Below are 17,668 nucleotides of genomic sequence, written 5' to 3'. Positions count from 1 at the left end.
CATACAGAGGTCCCCCCCAGGAGACTCTCCAGAGTCCAGCAATGCCCCAGAGCTACCAAGAGACTGTGGGGACCTGACAGAGACTCCCAAACCCACATTGAGACACCCCCCGGCTCTTTCAGGACCCTCCTGAGACCCCCACAGGAGCTCCCAGGAGACCCTCCAGAAGCACCCGCAAGGGTCCCCCCAGAACCCACCACCTGGGACACCCTCCAGTGGTCCCCTCAGGAGACCATCCAAAGCCCCCTGCCCTGCAGGAGACCCTCTAGATGCCCCCCTCAATAAGACCCTCCAGAGCCCCCAACACCACAACACCACAGACACTGTGGGGACCTGACAGAGACCTAAACCACCACTGAGAAAACCCCCTGGCTCCTCTGGGACCCTTCTGAGACAACCCCCAAGAGCTCCAGGGAGACCCTCCAGAGACCTCCGTGGCAGCCTCCAAGGGATCCTCCAGAGGCCCCCAAGCCATTGCGATGCCCTCAAAGCCCCTTTAAAGGCCAGACCCCAAACCCCTTTACCTGCCTCCAAACCCCCTTCAGAGGCCACTCAGACCCCTCAGCAGCAGGTGGCAGCCAGCAGTACCCGGTCGTGCCCACAAGGCGGCAGCAGTGAGCGTGAGAGCTGCGCTGCTAGGGACGCCGAGAGCCTAACACCGCCCCAGAGCCACCCAGACACTGTGGGCACCTGACAGAGACCCAAACCACCACTGAGACACCTCCTGGCTCCTTCGAGACCCTCCTGAGACCCCCTGGGGAGCCCCCAGGGGCCCCTCAGACGCCTCCCATTGTAGAGGTCCGAGGGGGACCTTAGGGCTCCCTTCCTGTACCTGAAAAGGTACAGGAAGGCTGCAGAGGGAGTTTTGCTAAGGGTACCTAGAGACAGGCCAAGGGGGAATGGTTTGAAGCTGAGGCAGAGCAGGGTCAGACTGGAGCTGAGGGAGAAGTTCTTCAGTAAGAGGGTGGTGAGACTCTGGCACAGGCTGCCCAGGGACTAACCCCTGGGACCAGTGACAACCTGACCTCCCTGGGCAACCTGTGGGAGTGGTGAGACAGTGGCACAGATTGCCCAGGGAGGCTGTGGCTGCCCCCTCCCTGGAGGTGTAAAGGAGCAGGGAGCCTTGCAGGCTGTTTATTCAGCTCAGCTCTTTGTTGTGAGGTGAAAGCCTTACAGCCCTTCTCAGCTTTCCTCTTGTCCACCTGCAGCCAGACCCTTCCAACAGCTGTCCCAGCTGCACAGCCTATGGGCTCCCAAACGCCACCCAGGAGATCCAGCAGATGGCCAGAAGCCTCCTGCCTGGGCTGTGCCCCTGCACTGCCTCTCTGCTTTGCTAGCAGAGGTGGAAGTGTTGAAAGCAGTTTCTAGAGAGCAGGGATTTGTGCCACGAGTTGCTCAGCAGCTGCCTGCAGGTGGTTCAGCTCCCTCTGCCCCCACACAGACAGGGGGGTGCAGGGGAAGCTGAGGCACAGGAAGTTCCATGGAGAAAAGAGGAGGAATTTTGTCCCTGTGAGGGTGACAGAGCCCTGGAGCAGGCTGCCCAGGGTGGGGTTGTGGAGTCTCCCTCTCTGGAGATACTCAAGACCTGCCTGGCTGAGTTCCTGTGTGCCCTGCCCTGGGTTGGGCTGGATGACCTCTGGAGGCCCCTTCCAGCCCCTGACATCGTATGACTCTGTGACAGGAAGGCCTGAGTCTGGCTGTCAGCCTGGGGCTCACTGTGAGAGTGACTGATGGGCAAACATTCCAGCTGTAGGCAGTGTCTCCATCACAAAGCTTGGGGGCCTGGGCAGCACCACCATTCTTCAGAGGGTGTAGGCTTCAGCTTTAAGTCACCAGAGGCAGTTAATGCCCTTTCAGGGCCATTGGAACTAGATGATCTTTAAGGTGACCTCCCCCCCCAGCCCAGCTTGCTCAAGGCCTCATCCAGCCTGGCCTTGAACACCTCCAGGGAGGAGGCAGCCACAGCCTCCCTGGGCAACCTGTGCCAGTGTCTCACCACCCTCACTGCCAACAATTTCTTCCTCATCTCCAGTCCCAATCTGCCCTCCTCAAGCTTCAATCCATTCCCTCTCTCCAAGATGGTTGACCAAACACTGCTATGTCCAGCTTCTGGAAGGATGCCCCCTGCCCAAACACATCTGCCTGGAGCGTTACAGTCACCAAATCCAGCAGGGGGGCTGGAAGGGACCCCTGCAGCTCACCCAGTCCAACCCCCCTGCTAAAGCAAGGCAGCCACAGCAGCTCGCCCAGGAGCACAGTGGCCAGGGCAGGGGTTGGAAGATCTCTGGACAAAGGAGACTCCACAACCTCTCTGGGCAGCCAGCTCCAGGCCTCCAGCAGCCTCACACCAAAGAAGTTTCTCCTCCTGCTCAGGTGGAACCTCCTGGGTTCCACTTTGTGCCCATTGCCCCTCGTCCTGTCCCTGGGCACCACTGAGCCTCAGCCTCCTGCCCCCCACAGCTCCTTCAGCTCTTGCTGAGCATTGCTCAGATCCCCTCTGGGGCTGCTCTTCTGCAGGCTCAACAGCCCCAGAGGGGATCTGAGCAATGAGTGGTTGCCCCTGCCAGGGCAGCACCCTTGTCTTGGGGTGCACCTGCAGCTGTGTGGCATTGGAGCAGGCTGCCAGGGAGTGCCCATCTCTGGAGGGGTTTCAGAGTGGTGCAGATGTAGTTCTCAGGGATGTGCTTCAGCCAAGAGCTCCTCAGGGCCCTGGGTGGTGTCCTGCATCTTAGAGGCCTCCTCCAGCCTGGGCAGCTCTGTGATTCTGTGACATTCCCCAGCCCTGCCTGTTTGCCAGCCCCTGGCATGTGCTGTCTTGCCCTGCCTGCCAGCTGCCCTTGTGCCCACTGCTGTGGGTGTAAGGAAAGATTAGTCCCATTGCGAAGCTCCTGTTCACAGACAGAGGAGTCCTGTAAAACTTCATTTGAATTAAGGGAGGCTCCACAGGACAATTCTCTCTGGGGTCTCTTAAATTCCTGGCAGGAACAGCTTCCCTTTTAGCCTAAATTTCCCTCTCCCTTTCCCCATGGGCTAAGGTACTCAGCATTTCCAGTCTCTCCCCAAACACCTACTGCATAGAATCATAGAGTCATAGAACTGGCAGGGCTGGAAGGGACCTCAAGGCTCAGCCAGTTCCAACCCCCCTGCCATGGGCAGGGACACCTCACACTACAGCAGGTTGCTCACAGCCACATCCAGCCTGGCTGCAAAAACCTCCAGGGATGAGGCTTCCACCACCTCCCTGGGCAACCTCTACCAGGCTCTCACCACCCTCATGGGGAACAACTTCTTCCTAACATCCAATCTGAATCTCCCCACTTCCAGCTTTGTTCCATCCCCCCAGTCCTATCCCTCCCTGACACCCTCAAAAGTCCCTCCCCAGCTTTCTTGGAGCCCCCTTCAGATCCTGGAAGGCCACCAGAAGGTCTCCTGGGAGCCTTCTCCTCTCCAGCCTGCACAACCCCAACTCTCTCAGGCTGTCTCCAGAGCAGAGCAGCTCCAGCCCTCTGCTCATCCTCGTGGCCCTTCTCTGGACACCTTCCAGCCCCTCCAGATCTTTCCTGTCCCCCTTCACCTCTAGCCCTCCTGCATCATGCATCCTATCTTCATTTAAATTAGGTTCTTCACTTCTCTGGGTGGAGAAGCTAATATTCAGTAGTCTGTTCAGCCTGAGCTCTGTCCTAAAAGTTCAGCAGTTCAGGCTGTGTTCAGTGTCTGCTATCTTCACACAGGCTCCTACTGATTTACAGCAAAGTTCAAGGTAAGGCCATTAGCAGAAGCCCTTTGTGATTTACACACACACAGATAAGGTGACCTGAGTGGTTTCTCCTTTGCTATTCCAACTCCCTCTAGCCTCAGGAGCCAGCAGTGTGCCCAGCTGGCCAAGAAGGCCAATGGCATCCTGGCCTGCATCAGGAAGAGTGTGGCCAGCAGGAGCAGGGAAGTCATCCTGCCCTGTGCTCAGCACTGCTCAGCCCACACCTTGAGTGCTGTGTCCAGTTCTGGGCTCCTCAATTCAAGAGAGATGTTGAGATGCTGGAAGGTGTCCAGAGAAGGGCAGCAAGGCTGGTGAGAGGTCTGGAGCACAGCCCTGTGAGGAGAGGCTGAGGGAGCTGGGGGTGTTTAGCCTGGAGAAGAGGAGGCTCAGGGCAGACCTCATTGCTCTCTACAACTCCCTGAAGGGAGGTTGTAGCCAGGTGGGGGTTGGGCTCTGCTCCCAGGCACCCAGCACCAGAACAAGAGGACACAGTCTCAAGCTGTGCAGGGGGAAGGTTAGGCTGGAGGTGAGGAGAATGTTCTTCCCAGCAAGAGAGATTGGCCATGGGATGTGCTGCCCAGGGAGGTGGTGGAGTCAGCACCCCTGGAGGTGTTCAAGAAAGGATTGGATGTGGCACTTGAAGCCAGGGTTTGGTTGTCAGGAGGTGTTGGGCATCAGGTCATAGGCTGGAGCTGGTGATTCTGAGGTCTTTTCCAGCCTGGCTGATTGAGTGAATTCCCCTTGCTCAAGGCACTACCTCGCTTTAACCCCAGCAGGGGCCAGGTCTTCCCTGCTGCCCGGGGGGTCAAGCCAGCGCCACCCCCTCAGGCCCTTGGCCGCAGCTTGTGCAAAGAGCTGAGCCCCACCAGCGCTGCCCACCCCCTGCCGGGCAGTCACAGCGCCGGGCCACACCTGTGCCATTCGCGGCTGTCTTCACCTGCCGGTAGGAAGAGCAGGAAGGGAGGAGGAAGAGGGAGCGGGAGGAAGCAGGCTGCGTTCGGCACGACCCGGAGCGGCTGCCCGCGGCGGTGCGGGAGGCTCACCATGTCCTCAGCGACCTCCGGCACCTCCTTGCCCAGCGGCCTGAGGGTCCTGCTGACCTTCCCAGATGCACTCTTCATCCCTGAGCTGGTGAGTGCTGCCCCGCGGCCGGGCAGGGCAGGTGCTGCTGGGAGACAGCTGGAGGGGTCTGGGGGAGCAGAGGGCACAAAGGCTGTGCTGCAGGAGGGGCACCCCTGGCCCCTGCCTGCTGGCTCACCTTCAACGCACAGCCACCAGCCCTGGGCCGGGGCTCGCACAGGGATGGGATTTTTCCTCTTCTAATCAGCACTGGGGAGGCCACACCTGGAGTGCCGGGGGCAGCTTTGGGACCCTGACTGCAAGAAGGACATTGAGGAGCTGGAGAGGGTGCAGAGAAGGGCAAGGAAGGTGGGGAAGGGTCTGGAGAAGAGGGCTGGGGAGGAGCAGCTGAGGGAGCTGGGGGTGTTTGGTGTGGAGAAGAGGAGGCTGAGGGGAGACCTCATTGCTCTCTGCAGCTCCCTGAGAGGAGGCTGCAGCCAGCTGGGCTTGGGCTCTTCCCACATGCAACAAGGGACAGGTCAGGAGGGAAGAGCCTCAGGCTGTGCCAGGGGAGGTCCAGGTTGGATGTCAGGAACAATCTCTTCCCAGCAAGGGCTCTCAGGCACAGCCCCAGGCTGCCCAGGGAGGTGGTGGAGTCCCCATCCCTGGAGGGGTTCATGGTGTGTGTGGATGTGGTGCTGAGGGAGGTGGTGCAGTGGCAGTGGCTGAGCAGCAGTGGTGGCTCTGTGAGCTCTGGGTGTGAGGTTGGGCTGGAGGAGCTCAGAGATCTCTTCCAAAGTCAGCAGCTCTATGGCTGAAGGATTTACAGCCTCTATTCACCCTCCTGTTAAGAGCAGTCACACACAGAGGGACTCTGGCCAAGCAGCAATTACCAGCACGTGGAGGAAGCCTTTGCTTCAGCTCCTCCTGAAATGCTCTGGGGGTTAACCTCTGTGCCCTGAGAGCAAGCTCCAGGTTTCCTGCTGCTGCACAAAGAAGTCCCATGGAGGGCACTGGCTGGGCAGACACTTGCCAGCCCCCCCTGCCAGTCCTGGTGCTGATGGCCTCAGCACGATGAGAAGCTCAGCAGGAGCCAGCAGTGAGCACCTGCAGCCCAGAGAGCCAAGCAGAGCCTGGGCTGCAGCAAGAGAAGTGTGGCCAGCAGGGCCAGGGAGGGGATTCTCCCCCTCTGCTCCACTCTGCTCAGACCCCACCTGGAGCTCTGGGTCCAGTTCTGGAGCCTCTGTTCCAGGAAGGCTCTGGAGGGTGTCCAGAGAAGGGTCATGAGGATGAGCAGAGGGCTGGAGCTGCTCTGCTCTGGAGACAGCCTGAGAGAGTTGGGGTTGTGCAGGCTGGAGAGGAGAAGGCTCCCAGGAGACCTTCTGGTGGTCTTCCAGGATCTGAAGGGGGCTCCAAGAAAGCTGGGGAGGGACTTTTGAGGGTGTGAGGGAGTGATAGGAGTGGGGGGAATGGAGCAAAACTAGAAGTGGGGAGATTGAGATTGGATGTTAGGAAGAAGTTGTTCCCCATGAGGGTGGTGAGAGCCTGGCACAGGCTGCCCAGGGAGGTGGTGGAAGCCTCATCCCTGGAGGTTTTTGCAGCCAGGCTGGATGTGGCTGTGAGCAACCTGCTGTGGTGTGAGGTGTCCCTGGCCATGGCAGGGGGGTTGGAACTGGCTGAGCCTTGAGGTCCCTTCCAGCCCTGACAGTTCTGTGATTGAAGTTGTTGTAATTCCTGCCTTCAGGGGACTTGGCAAGGGAGTTCCTTCACGGAACGAACACAGGCAGCCTCTCCTTTGGTTTGGATAAGGTCTGGGAATGTGCATCCTGAAGGCTCAGGTAAGAGGAATGCTGCATAACCAGCCTGCTGCACCTCTGGAGGTGCAGGACTCCAGGTCATGCAGCTACATTGCCTCTGCTGTGCACAGGAGAGGTTGCTGCCTGCAGCACTGCAGCCAGAGGGAGTTTGTCCATCCCCAGGGGAAGCTCAGCTTGCCTGCAGTGCTGGCATGTTCAGCCTGGAGAAGAGAAGGCTCCAGGGAGACCTTAGAGCAGCCTTCCAGTACCTGAAGGGGCTCCAGGAGAGCTGGGGAGGGACTTTGGACAAGGGCTGGGAGCGATAGGAGCCCTTGTCCCCCCAGCCCAGCTTGCTCAAGGCCTCATCCAGCCTGGCCTTGAACACCTCCAGGCAGGAGGCAGCCACAGCCTCCCTGGGCAACCTGTGCCAGTGTCTCACCACCCTCACTGGCAAGGATTTCTTCCTCATCTCCAGTCTCACTCTGCCCTCCTCAAGCTTCAATCCATTCCCTCTCCTCCTGGCACTCCCAGCCCTTGGCCAAAGTCCCTCCCCAGCTCTCCTGGAGCCCCTTCAGGTACTGGAAAGCTGCTCTGAGGTCTCCCTGGAGCCTTCTCTCCTCTCCAGGCTCAACAGCCCCAGCTCTCCCAGCCTGATCCCATAAGGCTCCAGCCCTTTGAGCATCTTTGTGGCCTCCTCTGGACTCTCTCCAGCAGTTCCCTGTCCTTCTTGTGTTGGTGGCTCCAGAGTAGTCCAGGTGAGGTCTTAGCAAAGAAGGCAGAGGGGCAGTCAATGCCTCCAAGGACACAGAATTGCCCTGGCTTGTGTCAGCTGGCACCTGGCTGCTGCCTGGCCAGGGATCTGCTGCTGCTCAGAATGACCACAGGATCCCAGGATGTTAGGGGGTTGGTAGGGACCTCCAGAGATCAGCAAGTCCAACCTCTCCCCACCCTCCTGCTGGCAGAGCATCATAGTGAGACTGAGAGTTACCTCTGGAGATTGGCCTTGCAAATCCAAGACCAGTCAGTGAGGAGGGGCAGGTCCCCCCAGCAGCTCTGATCTCCACACAGGGTGTGTTTAGCTGAGGGGCTCCTCATGTAGGAGGCTGCATGGCCTACACTTTGCACTAGCTGAAGAACCAACCAGGCTGATTGGGCACAAAACAAAGCTGTGAGGTGTGTTTGGTGCTAAGACATCAGCCTGCAGCACTGGAGGTCATCCTGCAGCACTGGAGGTCATCCTGCAGCTTGGAGGTCATCCTGCAGCTTGGACATCATCCTGCAGCAGAGCCAAGTGTCCTTCTGCTCCCCACCACACAGAGAAGCCTTTCCAAAGCCCCAAGGCTGGCTGGGAAGATGTAGGGTCCCACAGGATTATCCTCCTGCACTCAGCACTGGGGAGGCCACACCTGGAGTGCTGGGGGCAGGTTTGGGGTCCTCACTCCCAGAAGGACATTGAGGGCTGGAGAGGGTCCAGAGAAGGGCAAGGAAGGTCTGGAGAAGAGGGCTGGGGAGGAGCAGCTGAGGGAGCTGGGGGTGTTTGGTGTGGAGAAGAGGAGGCTGAGGGAGACCTCATTGCTCTCTGCAGCTCCCTGAGAGGAGGCTGCAGCCAGCTGGGCTTGGGCTCTTCCCACATGCAACAAGGGACAGGTCAGGAGGGAAGAGCCTCAGGCTGTGCCAGGGGAGGTCCAGGTTGGATGTCAGGAACAATCTCTTCCCAGCAAGGGCTCTCAGGCACAGCCCCAGGCTGCCCAGGGAGGTGGTGGAGTCCCCATCCCTGGAGGGGTTTCAAAGCTGTGTGGATGTGGTGCTGAGGGAGGTGGTGCAGTGGCAGTGGCTGAGCAGCTGTGGTGGCTCTGTGAGCTCTGGGTGTGAGGTTGGGCTGGAGGAGCTCAGAGGTCTCTGCCAGCCTCAGCAGCTCTGTGATGCATGAGGGCCACTTCCGTGGTGTTTGTGCAGGGTTTGCCAGCACTGCTGGGGGCAGCTGCCAGGCCGGGTGTGGAGCACCCCAGTGCCTCCCTGCCCAGCGAAACCAGCCCTCAGCAGGGCTGTGCCAGCCTCCCGGGCACACCAGCCTGGGCAGAGGCAGGCATGGCCCTGACAGCAGGAGCCAAGGCTGCAGTGAGGCCACCCCAGAGGCAGATGCTCCCAGCCTGGCCCCCAGCTCCAAGTGGAGGCTGGGAGGAGCTGAGAGCAGCCCTGGGGGGTGGCTCTGCGCAGTGCCAGTGCCGGAGCCTGCGTGGCTCTGCCTCTGCTCTGGCTCTGTCGATTCACCCCAGCTTTGCCCTCTCTCCCAAGGTCTTTGGGGGCCTTGTCTGGATCCTGGTGGCCTCCTCGAGGGTCCAGTCACCCATGCTGCAAGGCTGGGTGATGTTTGTCTCTGTCTTCTGCTTCGTCATGACCGGCACCCTCCTGTGCCTCTACATCGCCGGGGCGCACGGAGGCAGCAGCTCCTGGGTCACCTTGGTAAGTGCCTGTGACAAACCCCAGGCCCTCAGCCCCCTCTGGTGTCACCAGCAGACAGCTGTCTCCTCTGCATAGCAGACCACAGGCTGGGGCTCACTTCTGTGGGTTCCTGTCCCCCCACTCAGTGTGCTCCCTCCTTGCCCATGGCTGTGATGAGGACCCTTCCCTCATGCTGGAGGGAAGGGATCCATCCAGAGGGACCTGAGCAGGCTGCAGACATGAGCCCAAGCCAACCTCACCAAGGGCAAGGTCCTGCAGCTGGGCCAGGGCCATCCCCAGGCACTGATCCAGGCTGGGCAGGGACTGGCTTGAGAGCAGCCCTGAGGAGAGGGACTTGGGGGTGCTGGGGGAGGAGAAGCTCAGCAGGAGCCAGCAGTGAGCACTTGCAGCCCAGAGAGCCAAGCAGAGCCTGGGCTGCAGCAAGAGAAGTGTGGCCAGCAGGGCCAGGGAGGGGATTCTCCCCCTCTGCTCCACTCTGCTCAGACCACACCTGGAGCTCTGGGTCCAGTTCTGGAGCCTCTGTTCCCGGAAGGATCTAGAGGGGCTGGAAGGTGTCCAGAGAAGGGCCATGAGGATGAGCAGAGGGCTGGAGCTGCTCTGCTCTGGAGACAGCCTGAGAGAGTTGGGGTTGTGCAGGCTGGAGAGGAGAAGGCTCCCAGGAGACCTTCTTGTGGCCTTCCAGGATCTGAAGGGGGCTCCAAGAAAGCTGGGGAGGGACTTTTGAGGGTGTGAGGGAGTGATAGGAGTGGGGGGATGGAGCAAAACTCGAAGTGGGGAGATTGAGATTGGATGTGAGGAAGAAGTTGTTCCCCCTGAGGGTGGTGAGAGCCTGGCAGAGGTTGCCCAGGGAGGTGGTGGAAGCCTCATCCCTGGAGGTTTTTGCAGCCAGGCTGGATGTGGCTGTGAGCAACCTGCTGTAGTGTGAGGTGTCCCTGCCCATGGCAGGGGGTTGGAACTGGATGATCCTTGAGGTCCCTTCCATCCTGCCAGTTCTGTGACTCTATGATCCTTGCTCCCTAGGATGCCATCCTCCAGGCGACTGCAGCTCTGTTCTACCTCAGTGCTGCTGTGCTGGAAGCCTACTTCACCTACAATGTTGGCTTGGTGGCTCAGATCCCTGGGTACCTGCTCATCTACCAGGAGAACATTGCTGCTGTGGTGAGTGCCAGGCAAGCAAAGATCCTCTCTGGAGGCTGCTCCACAGCCGCTGGCAGCGTCCAGAGCAGATCTTGACTCTCCCCAGCTGTTCAGTCCCTCCAAGCGTGCAAGGGTCACCAGACCTGCAGGGTCAGCAGGCCTCCAAGGCACCAGGAGGTGTTTGCTGAGTGCAGGGACTCGTGCCAGCCAATCCAAAGTTAACTGCCTGCTGTGTTTGCCTACTGCAGGTGTTTGCATTCCTGGCCACCCTCATCTACGTGATCCATCAAGCGGTGTCCCTCTGGAGATGGAAATCTTCCTAAGAGCCTCCCCTTGCAAAACATCCCTCATGGACACCCAAGCTGGTCAGCCACTGCCATTTCCAGGCTGGGTTTGGGGTTTTTTGGTGTTTTTTTGGTGTCTGTTCTATACTTTTCACGTGGGGACTGTGGCAATGAAGATGAAGAGCCTGCCAGGGGAAGTGATGCCCTTCAAGTTTCTTCTGGGTTTGGTTTCAGGCAAGGTAATTGGGGCGCCAAAGCCATTCAGCTTTAAAAAGAAGGGTACAGCAGGGGGGCCCCTTGAACCACACCTTGATGCCCCCGGGTTGTGCCTGCTGCCAGGGGAGCCATCACAGGCTCATAGAATGGGTTGGCTTGGAAGGGACCTCCAAAGGTCATCTCGTCCAAGCCCCTCTGCAGTCAGCAGGGACATCCTGCACTAGAGCAGGAGCCTGACCTTGCACATCTCCAGGGACGAGGCCTCAGCTACCTCACTGCCCTGCTCCTGCTGCCCACACTGCTCCTGCTCCAGGCCAGGCTGCTGGTGGCCTCCTGGGCACCCCCTGGCTCCTCTCCAGCCAGCTGCACACCAACACCCCCAGGCCTCTCTCTGCTGGGCACTTTCCAGCCCCTCTGCCCCAAGCCTGCAGCCCTCCTGGGGTAGTTGTGCCCCAAGTGCAGGACCCAGCCCTTGGCCTTGTTGGCTTTCATCCCACTGGCCTCAGCCCATGGCTGCAGCCTGTGCAGGTCCCTCTGCAGAGCCTGGGGAACATGGGTGTGAAACCAGCCACGTCAGCCTGTTCCCCTCCCTTAAACCTGCTGTGCCTGCAGAGCATCTTCCTGCCCTGCCTGGAGACCCCATCTCTGACTCCTGAGGACAAGCAGTGACAATGTTTAACTTGCCCTGGAGGCAGCAGCACTTCCTGCAAGCCCTGCAGGGTGGTGCTGAACTCCCAGGCACAACCCCAACGCCCAGGAATTGCCCCTTCCTTGACCCCCTCCCAACAAACCTCACCCTGGGAGGTGTGCTGGAGAATGGTGTGCAGGATGAGAACAAGACCTTGCCTGACCAGAGGCCATCAGCTCTTGTCTTGGGTGCAGGGATGCCCTTAGCTACCCTTCCCTTCTGTGGCTAATAAAAGTGCTGTTGTTGGGAAGGTGCAGAGAAGGTGTTTCTGCTGCTTTCCCCTTGCTGCTCACCCAGCCCTGCCCTGCCCCTGCCCCTGCCCAGCCTGGGCACTGCCTGAGCAGGAGGCACAGCTCTGGCCATCACCAAGAGGGGAGGAGGGAGACCATGGGGCACTGCAGCCAGGGGCTAAAGCAGCTCAGATCAATCACAGAAGGGTTTGGGCTGGCAAAGATCTCTAAGCTCATCCAGTCCAACCAGCAACCCAGCCCCACCATGACCACTAAGCCATGGTCCCAACTGCCATGGCCACACGGTTCTGGAACACCTCCAGGGATGGGGACTCTACCACCTCCCTGGGCAGCCTGTGCTGATCCCTCACCACTCTTGCAGCACAGAAATTCTTCCTCAGCTGCAGCTTAGCCCTCCCCTGGCACCATTCCAGGCCATTTCCTCTCCTTCTATCACTGATTAACTGGGAGCAGAGCCCAAGCCCCAGCTGGCTGCAGCCTCCTCTCAGGGAGCTGTAGAGAGCAATGAGGTCTCCCCTCAGCTTCCTCTTCTCCACACTGCACACCCCCAGCTCCCTCAGCTGCTCCTCCCCAGCCCTCTTCTCCAGACCCTTCCCCAGCTTCCTTGCCCTTCTCTGGACCCTCCTCCAGCCCCTCAATGTCCTTCTTGCAGTCAGGGTCCCAAACCTGCCCCCAGCACTCCAGGTGTGGCCTCCCCAGTGCTGAGTGCAGGAGGACAATCCCTGCCCTGCTCCTGCTGCCCACACCATTGCTGAGCCAGGCCAGGCTGCTGGTGGCCTCCTTGCCCACCTGGGCACCCCCTGGATTGGGTTGGAAGGGACCTCAAAGCTCATCCAGTCCCAACCCCCTGCCATGGGCAGGGACACCTCCCCCCAGCCCAGCTTGCTCAAGGCCTCATCCAGCCTGGCCTGGAACACCTCCAGGGAGGAGGCAGCCACAGCCTCCCTGGGCAACCTGTGCCAGTGTCTCACCACCCTCACTGGCAACAATTTCTTCCTCATCTCCAGTCTCAATCTGCCCTCCTCAAGCTTCAATCCATTCCCTCTCCTCCTGGCATTCCCAGCCCTTGTCCAAAGTCCCTCCCCAGCTCTCCTGGAGCCCCTTCAGGTCCTGGAAGGCCACCAGAAGGTCTCCCTGGAGCCTGCTTTTCAACCCCAACTCTCCCAGCCTGTCCCCACAGCAGAGCTTCTCCAGCCCTCTCAGCATCTCTGTGGCCTCCTCTGGACCCTCTCCAGCAGCTCCAGGTCCCTCTCATTCTGGGGGCCCCAGAACTGGAGGCAGTGCTGCAGGTGTGGTGTGAGCAGAGCAGAGCAGAGGTCAGAATCCCCTCCCTGTGCTGCTGCTCTCCCTGCTCTGGATGCAGCTCAGCACACAGCTGCCTGCTGGGCTGCCAGGGACCATTGCTGGCTCCTGGGGACTCTGTCACCACCTGACACCCCCAAGGCCTTCTCCTGCAGGCTGCTCTCCAGCCACTGCTCACCCAGCCTGGATCTGTGCTTGGTATAATTTCTAAATGGGGCTAAACCATGCCAGGGAGTTCATGTCAATTTTCAAACCCAAGAGGGAGGATTTCCAGACCCAAGGAGGACTTTTCTTTCACCTCAGAGGTGCCTAATAAAGCAGAAGGAAAATAAAAGCTGCTTTGGAGCCACCTCTGTTGCTTCAGATCCAGGGGGAGCCTTTGAGCTGTGCCCATGGCTTTGTGTTTAAGCTTTTTAACTGCAATGTGAGGCAAACATCTGACTGATTTTTTTTTTCTTGTTTTTGTTTTCCTTGCTGCAAACCAGCCTGACCTGTCCTTTTTTTGTTGTTGTTGTTGTCATTTGGGGTTTTTTTTGTTTGTACATTTTTTTTTCCTGTTTCACTGTGACAACAGCCAACTGATTGTAAGAGAGGTGGAAAGAGAAAGCCTTTTGGAGAGGAGGGAGGGGACCTCTGAGCCACTTGGGTCTGAAGGTTGCAGCCTGACATCAGGAGAAGGGGAAGGTGTGGGCTGTGGGGCAGGGCTGGTGCCCAGGTGTGCCCTGCTCCTCTCTCCACACCCCAGACCTCAGCACTAAAAACACAGAGGTCCAGTGGCCAAGGTTGTGGTCACAGCCTGGGCTCTGCCCTCTCTGTCCACCTCCTGCTGCCAGCACCTTGGCTGTCTGTCCCCTGGTGGCCATCTCCCTCTGCCTTGTGGCTCTCACACTTGCAGCTTATCTCTTGGCAGGGCTCCCATCCCTCCTGCTCAGTTCCTCCTGCCTTTGCCCTTTACTGCTCCTTCCCCTGCCACACACCAGTTTACACCAGTCTGCACCAGTTCACATGCTGGTCCTTTCTAGCCCCACCTGGTTTGCTGAGGCAGTTTCCTCCCAGGACTAGAGCAACATTCCTGTAAAGCAGTGGAAAAACCCCAGGCAGGTGCTGCTGGCAGGGGAGTGCTGCTCAGCCCCACTGCAGCTGGGCACTGGGCTCAGGCAGGGTTGTGTGGCCCCAGTGCAAACTGGGCAGGCCTGGACAGGGAGAAGAGCCACCAGAGGCTCAAGAGCATCTAAATGAACTGATGAAAAGGAGAAGTTTCTCCTAATGTTCAGCCTAAACCTCCCCAGCAGGAAACTTGAGGCCATTTCCTCTCCTCCTCTCACTTGTTCCCAGGGAGCAGAGCCCAAGCCCCACCTGGCTCCATGGCCACAGGGTTCTGGAACACCTCCAGGGATGGGGACTCCACCACCTCCCTGGGCAGCCTGTGCTGATCCCTCACCACTCTTGCACCAAAGAAATTCTTCCTCAGCTGCAGCTTAGCCCTCCCCTGGCACCATTCCAGGCCATTTCCTCTCCTTCTATCACTGATAACTGGGAGCAGAGCCCAAGCCCAGCTGGCTGCAGCCTCCTCTCAGGGAGCTGCAGAGAGCAATGAGGTCTCCCCTCAGCCTCCTCTTCTCCACACTGCACACCCCCAGCTCCCTCAGCTGCTCCTCCCCAGCCCTCTTCTCCAGACCCTTCCCCAGCTTCCTTGCCCTTCTCTGCACCCTCTCCAGCTCCTCAATGTCCTCCTTGCAGTGAGGACCCCAAACCTGCCCCCAGCACTCCAGCTGTGGCCTCCCCAGTGCTGTCTCCAAGGGGACAATCCCTGCCCTGCTCCTACATTGATCTCCCTTCTAGCCTCCTGCTTTGGCCACAAAAGACTCATAGACTCATGGAATGGTTTGGGGTTGGAAGGAACCTCAAAGCTCATCCAGTCCCAACCCCCTGCCATGGGCAGGGACACCTCCCTCCAGCCCAGCTTGCTCATGGCCTCATCCAGCATGGCCTGGAACACCAGCTGGGGACAGACTCTTTGGGAGGGTCTGTCCCAATAATGCTTTCACACTGAAAGAGAAGGGATTCAGGCTAGAAAGAAGGAAGAAATATTTTCCCAAGGGAGTGGTGAACACCAGCACAGGTTGTCCAGAGAGAGAGAGGTGGCAGATGGCCCCATCCCTGGAAACAATCAAGGTCAGGCCCCACAGGGCTTTGAGGACCCTCCTCTAGTGACAGATGTCCCTGCCTGTGGTAGGGCTGTTGGACTAGAGGAGCTTTAAAGATCCCTTCCACCCCAAACTGCTCTGTGGTTCCAGTTTGGGTGCTTCAAGGTCATTCAATTCATTTGTTGCACTTCTCTGGACCCTCTCCAACCCCTCAATGTCCTTCTTGCAGTCAGGGTCCCAAAGCTGCCCCCAGCACTCCAGCTGTGGCCTCCCCAGTGCTGAGTGCAGGAGGACAATCCCTGCCCTGCTCCTGCTGCCCACACCATTGCTGCTCCAGGCCAGGCTGCTGGTGGCCTCCTTGCCCACCTGGGCACCCCCTGGCTCCTCTCCAGCCAGCTGCCCCCCAGCACCCCCAGGGCTTGCTCTGCTGGGCACTTTCCAGCCCCTCTGCCCCAAGCCTGGAGCCTTCCTGGGGTTGTTGTGCCCCAAGTGCAGCACCCAGCCCTTGGCCTTGTTGGCTCTCAACCAGCCCTGTCCTCCAGCCCCTTCCCCAGCTTGCTGGCACTTACTTCATCATCTCCCAGACCTTGGCATGTTGCAAGAAAGGCCCCAGCAGTCCTCCCCACCCCTGACTCATTCTGAGGATTCTTTATTGCTTTCACAATCTTTCCAGCAGTTTTCCCAGAGCTTGTAAAGGAAACCATGGGACCTGTGGAATGAACACCTGCAGGAACCAAGTAAATGCATGCTTGAGGACAAGGTCACACCAGCTGCCTCCAGCTGGACCTCCCCAGCCAAACAGCAGCCAGCAGAGCTGTGGGAAGGCAAACAGTGAGGCTGAAGGGGAGCACTGGGAGCAGCACTGTGGCTGTCAGGAGAGGCTCAACTGCTGCCCTGCTGTGAGATGCCAGCCTGCAGAAGCAGCCCCCCGTGGGCTGGGGCTGCCTCTCCGAGCAGAGGGAGAGAGGCTCTCACCAGACTGAACGTCTGACCTTGGCCCAGGGAGACTTCTTCATGCCCTGAGCTTCCTTCACATCGCTCCACTCCAGCTTGGTGTCTGGCACCTCATCCTCAGGCAGGGGCTCCTGACTGGGAGTGCCCTCAGGCAGTGCCACCAGGATGGGCAGAGGGCCCTGCTCCTCCCGGAACTCCACCACCAACAGCCTCTTCTGGTTGGCCAGCTGCTGGTGAGTCTCCTGCCAAGGGAAGAGAGGAGACATCACAGCAAGGGGGCCTGGGGGCAGCCAATGGCTTGCCTTGGAAGGGATCTCAAAGCTCATGCAGTTCCAACCCCCCTGCCATGGGCAGGGACACCTCCCCCCAGCCCAGCTTGCTCAAGGCCTCATCCAGCCTGGACTTGAACACCTCCAGGGAGGAGGCAGCCACAGCCTCCCTGGGCAACCTGTGCCAGTGTCTCCCTACCCTCACTGCCAACAATTTCTTCCTCATCTCCAGTCTCAATCTGCCCTGCTCCAGTTTCAAACCATTGCCCCCTTCCCATCCTATCCCCACAAGCCTTTCTGCAGAGTCCCTCCCCAGCCTGCCTGCAGCTCCCTTGCAGACATTGAAATGCAGCTCTGAGCTCTCCCTGCAGCCTTCTCCTCTGCAGGCTCAACAGCCCCAACTCTCCCAGCCTGTCCCCACAGCAGAGCTTCTCCAGCCCTCTCAGCATCTCTGTGGCCTCCTCTGGACCCTCTCCAGCAGCTCCAGGTCTCTCTTGTGTTGGGGGCCCCAGAGCTGGACACAGCCCTGCAGGTGAGGTCTCCCCAGAGCAGAGCAGAGCAGAGGGGCAGGATCCTCTCTCTCCAGCTCTGGCCATGCTGCTTTGGCTGCAGCCCAGGCTGCCCTTGGCCTTCTGTGCTGCCAGTGCCCATTGCTGGCTCCTCTCCAGCTTCTCCCCCACTCCCAGCACCCCCAAGTCCTTCTCTGCAGGGCTGCTCTCAGTTTGCTTCCAGGATCTGAAGGGGGCTCCAAGAAAGCTGGGGAGGGACTTTTGAGGGTGTCAGGTAGGGATAGGACTGGGGGGATGGAGCAAAACTAGAAGTGGGGAGATTGAGATTGGATGTGAGGAAGAAATTGTTCTCCATGAGGGTGGTGAGAGCCTGGCAGAGGTTGCCCAGGGAGGTGGTGGAAGCCTCATCCCTGGAGGTTTTTGCAGCCAGGCTGGATGTGGCTGTGAGCAACCTGCTGGAGTGTGAGGTGTCCCTGCCCATGGCAGGGGGGTTGGAACTGGCTGAGCCTTGAGGTCCCTTCCAACCCTGACAGTTCTGTGATTCTATGACCTCCAGTCTCAATCTGCCCTCCTCCAGCTTCAACCCCCAGCTGCTGGTTTACTTCAGGGCAACCTCCACATGGTGTTGTGACCCACCTTGGGGCCCCAGCACTTGGCCTTGTTGAACCTCATCCCATTGGCCTCAGCCTATCCATCCAGCCTAGCCAGGAGGCTTCTCAGAGACCATATGTGAGAGGCTTCCTGAAGTCTGGTTAAGCTCAGGTACTGAGGAGCATCTCTCCCTACCTCACTAGGCAAAGAGGACCCTTGCCCCCTCCCCTGTGAGGCTCCCTTGG

The 17,668-nt window shown here is 59.2% G+C and overlaps 2 protein-coding genes across 2 annotated transcripts in view; one reads left to right on the top strand and one right to left on the bottom strand.

Annotated features, from left to right (window-relative positions):
* Nucleotides 1-4,801: 4,801 nt before the first annotated feature.
* MAL (mal, T cell differentiation protein) lies at nt 4,802-10,576 on the top strand. The gene is made up of 4 exons (XM_054383775.1): nt 4,802-4,888; nt 8,908-9,075; nt 10,096-10,233; nt 10,461-10,576. The coding sequence occupies exons 1-4, from the start codon at nt 4,802-4,804 to the stop codon at nt 10,533-10,535; spliced, it is 468 nt and encodes a 155-aa protein (XP_054239750.1). The 3' UTR covers nt 10,536-10,576.
* Nucleotides 10,577-15,734: 5,158 nt separating this feature from the next.
* The window catches only part of MRPS5 (mitochondrial ribosomal protein S5), a 43,696-nt gene continuing 41,762 nt past the window's right edge, over nt 15,735-17,668 (bottom strand). The window contains exon 11 of the mRNA XM_054383600.1: nt 15,735-16,296. Within this exon, the coding sequence (XP_054239575.1) occupies nt 16,072-16,296 (225 nt within the window). The 3' untranslated portion in view covers nt 15,735-16,071. The remainder of the gene's footprint in view (nt 16,297-17,668) is intronic.

This window comes from Indicator indicator, chromosome 9 (genome assembly GCF_027791375.1).
Source record: "Indicator indicator isolate 239-I01 chromosome 9, UM_Iind_1.1, whole genome shotgun sequence".
Classification (NCBI taxonomy): domain Eukaryota; kingdom Metazoa; phylum Chordata; class Aves; order Piciformes; family Indicatoridae; genus Indicator; species Indicator indicator.
The sequence above is the reverse complement of the archived record's forward strand: the minus strand, read 5'-3'. Positions and strand labels throughout refer to the sequence as shown.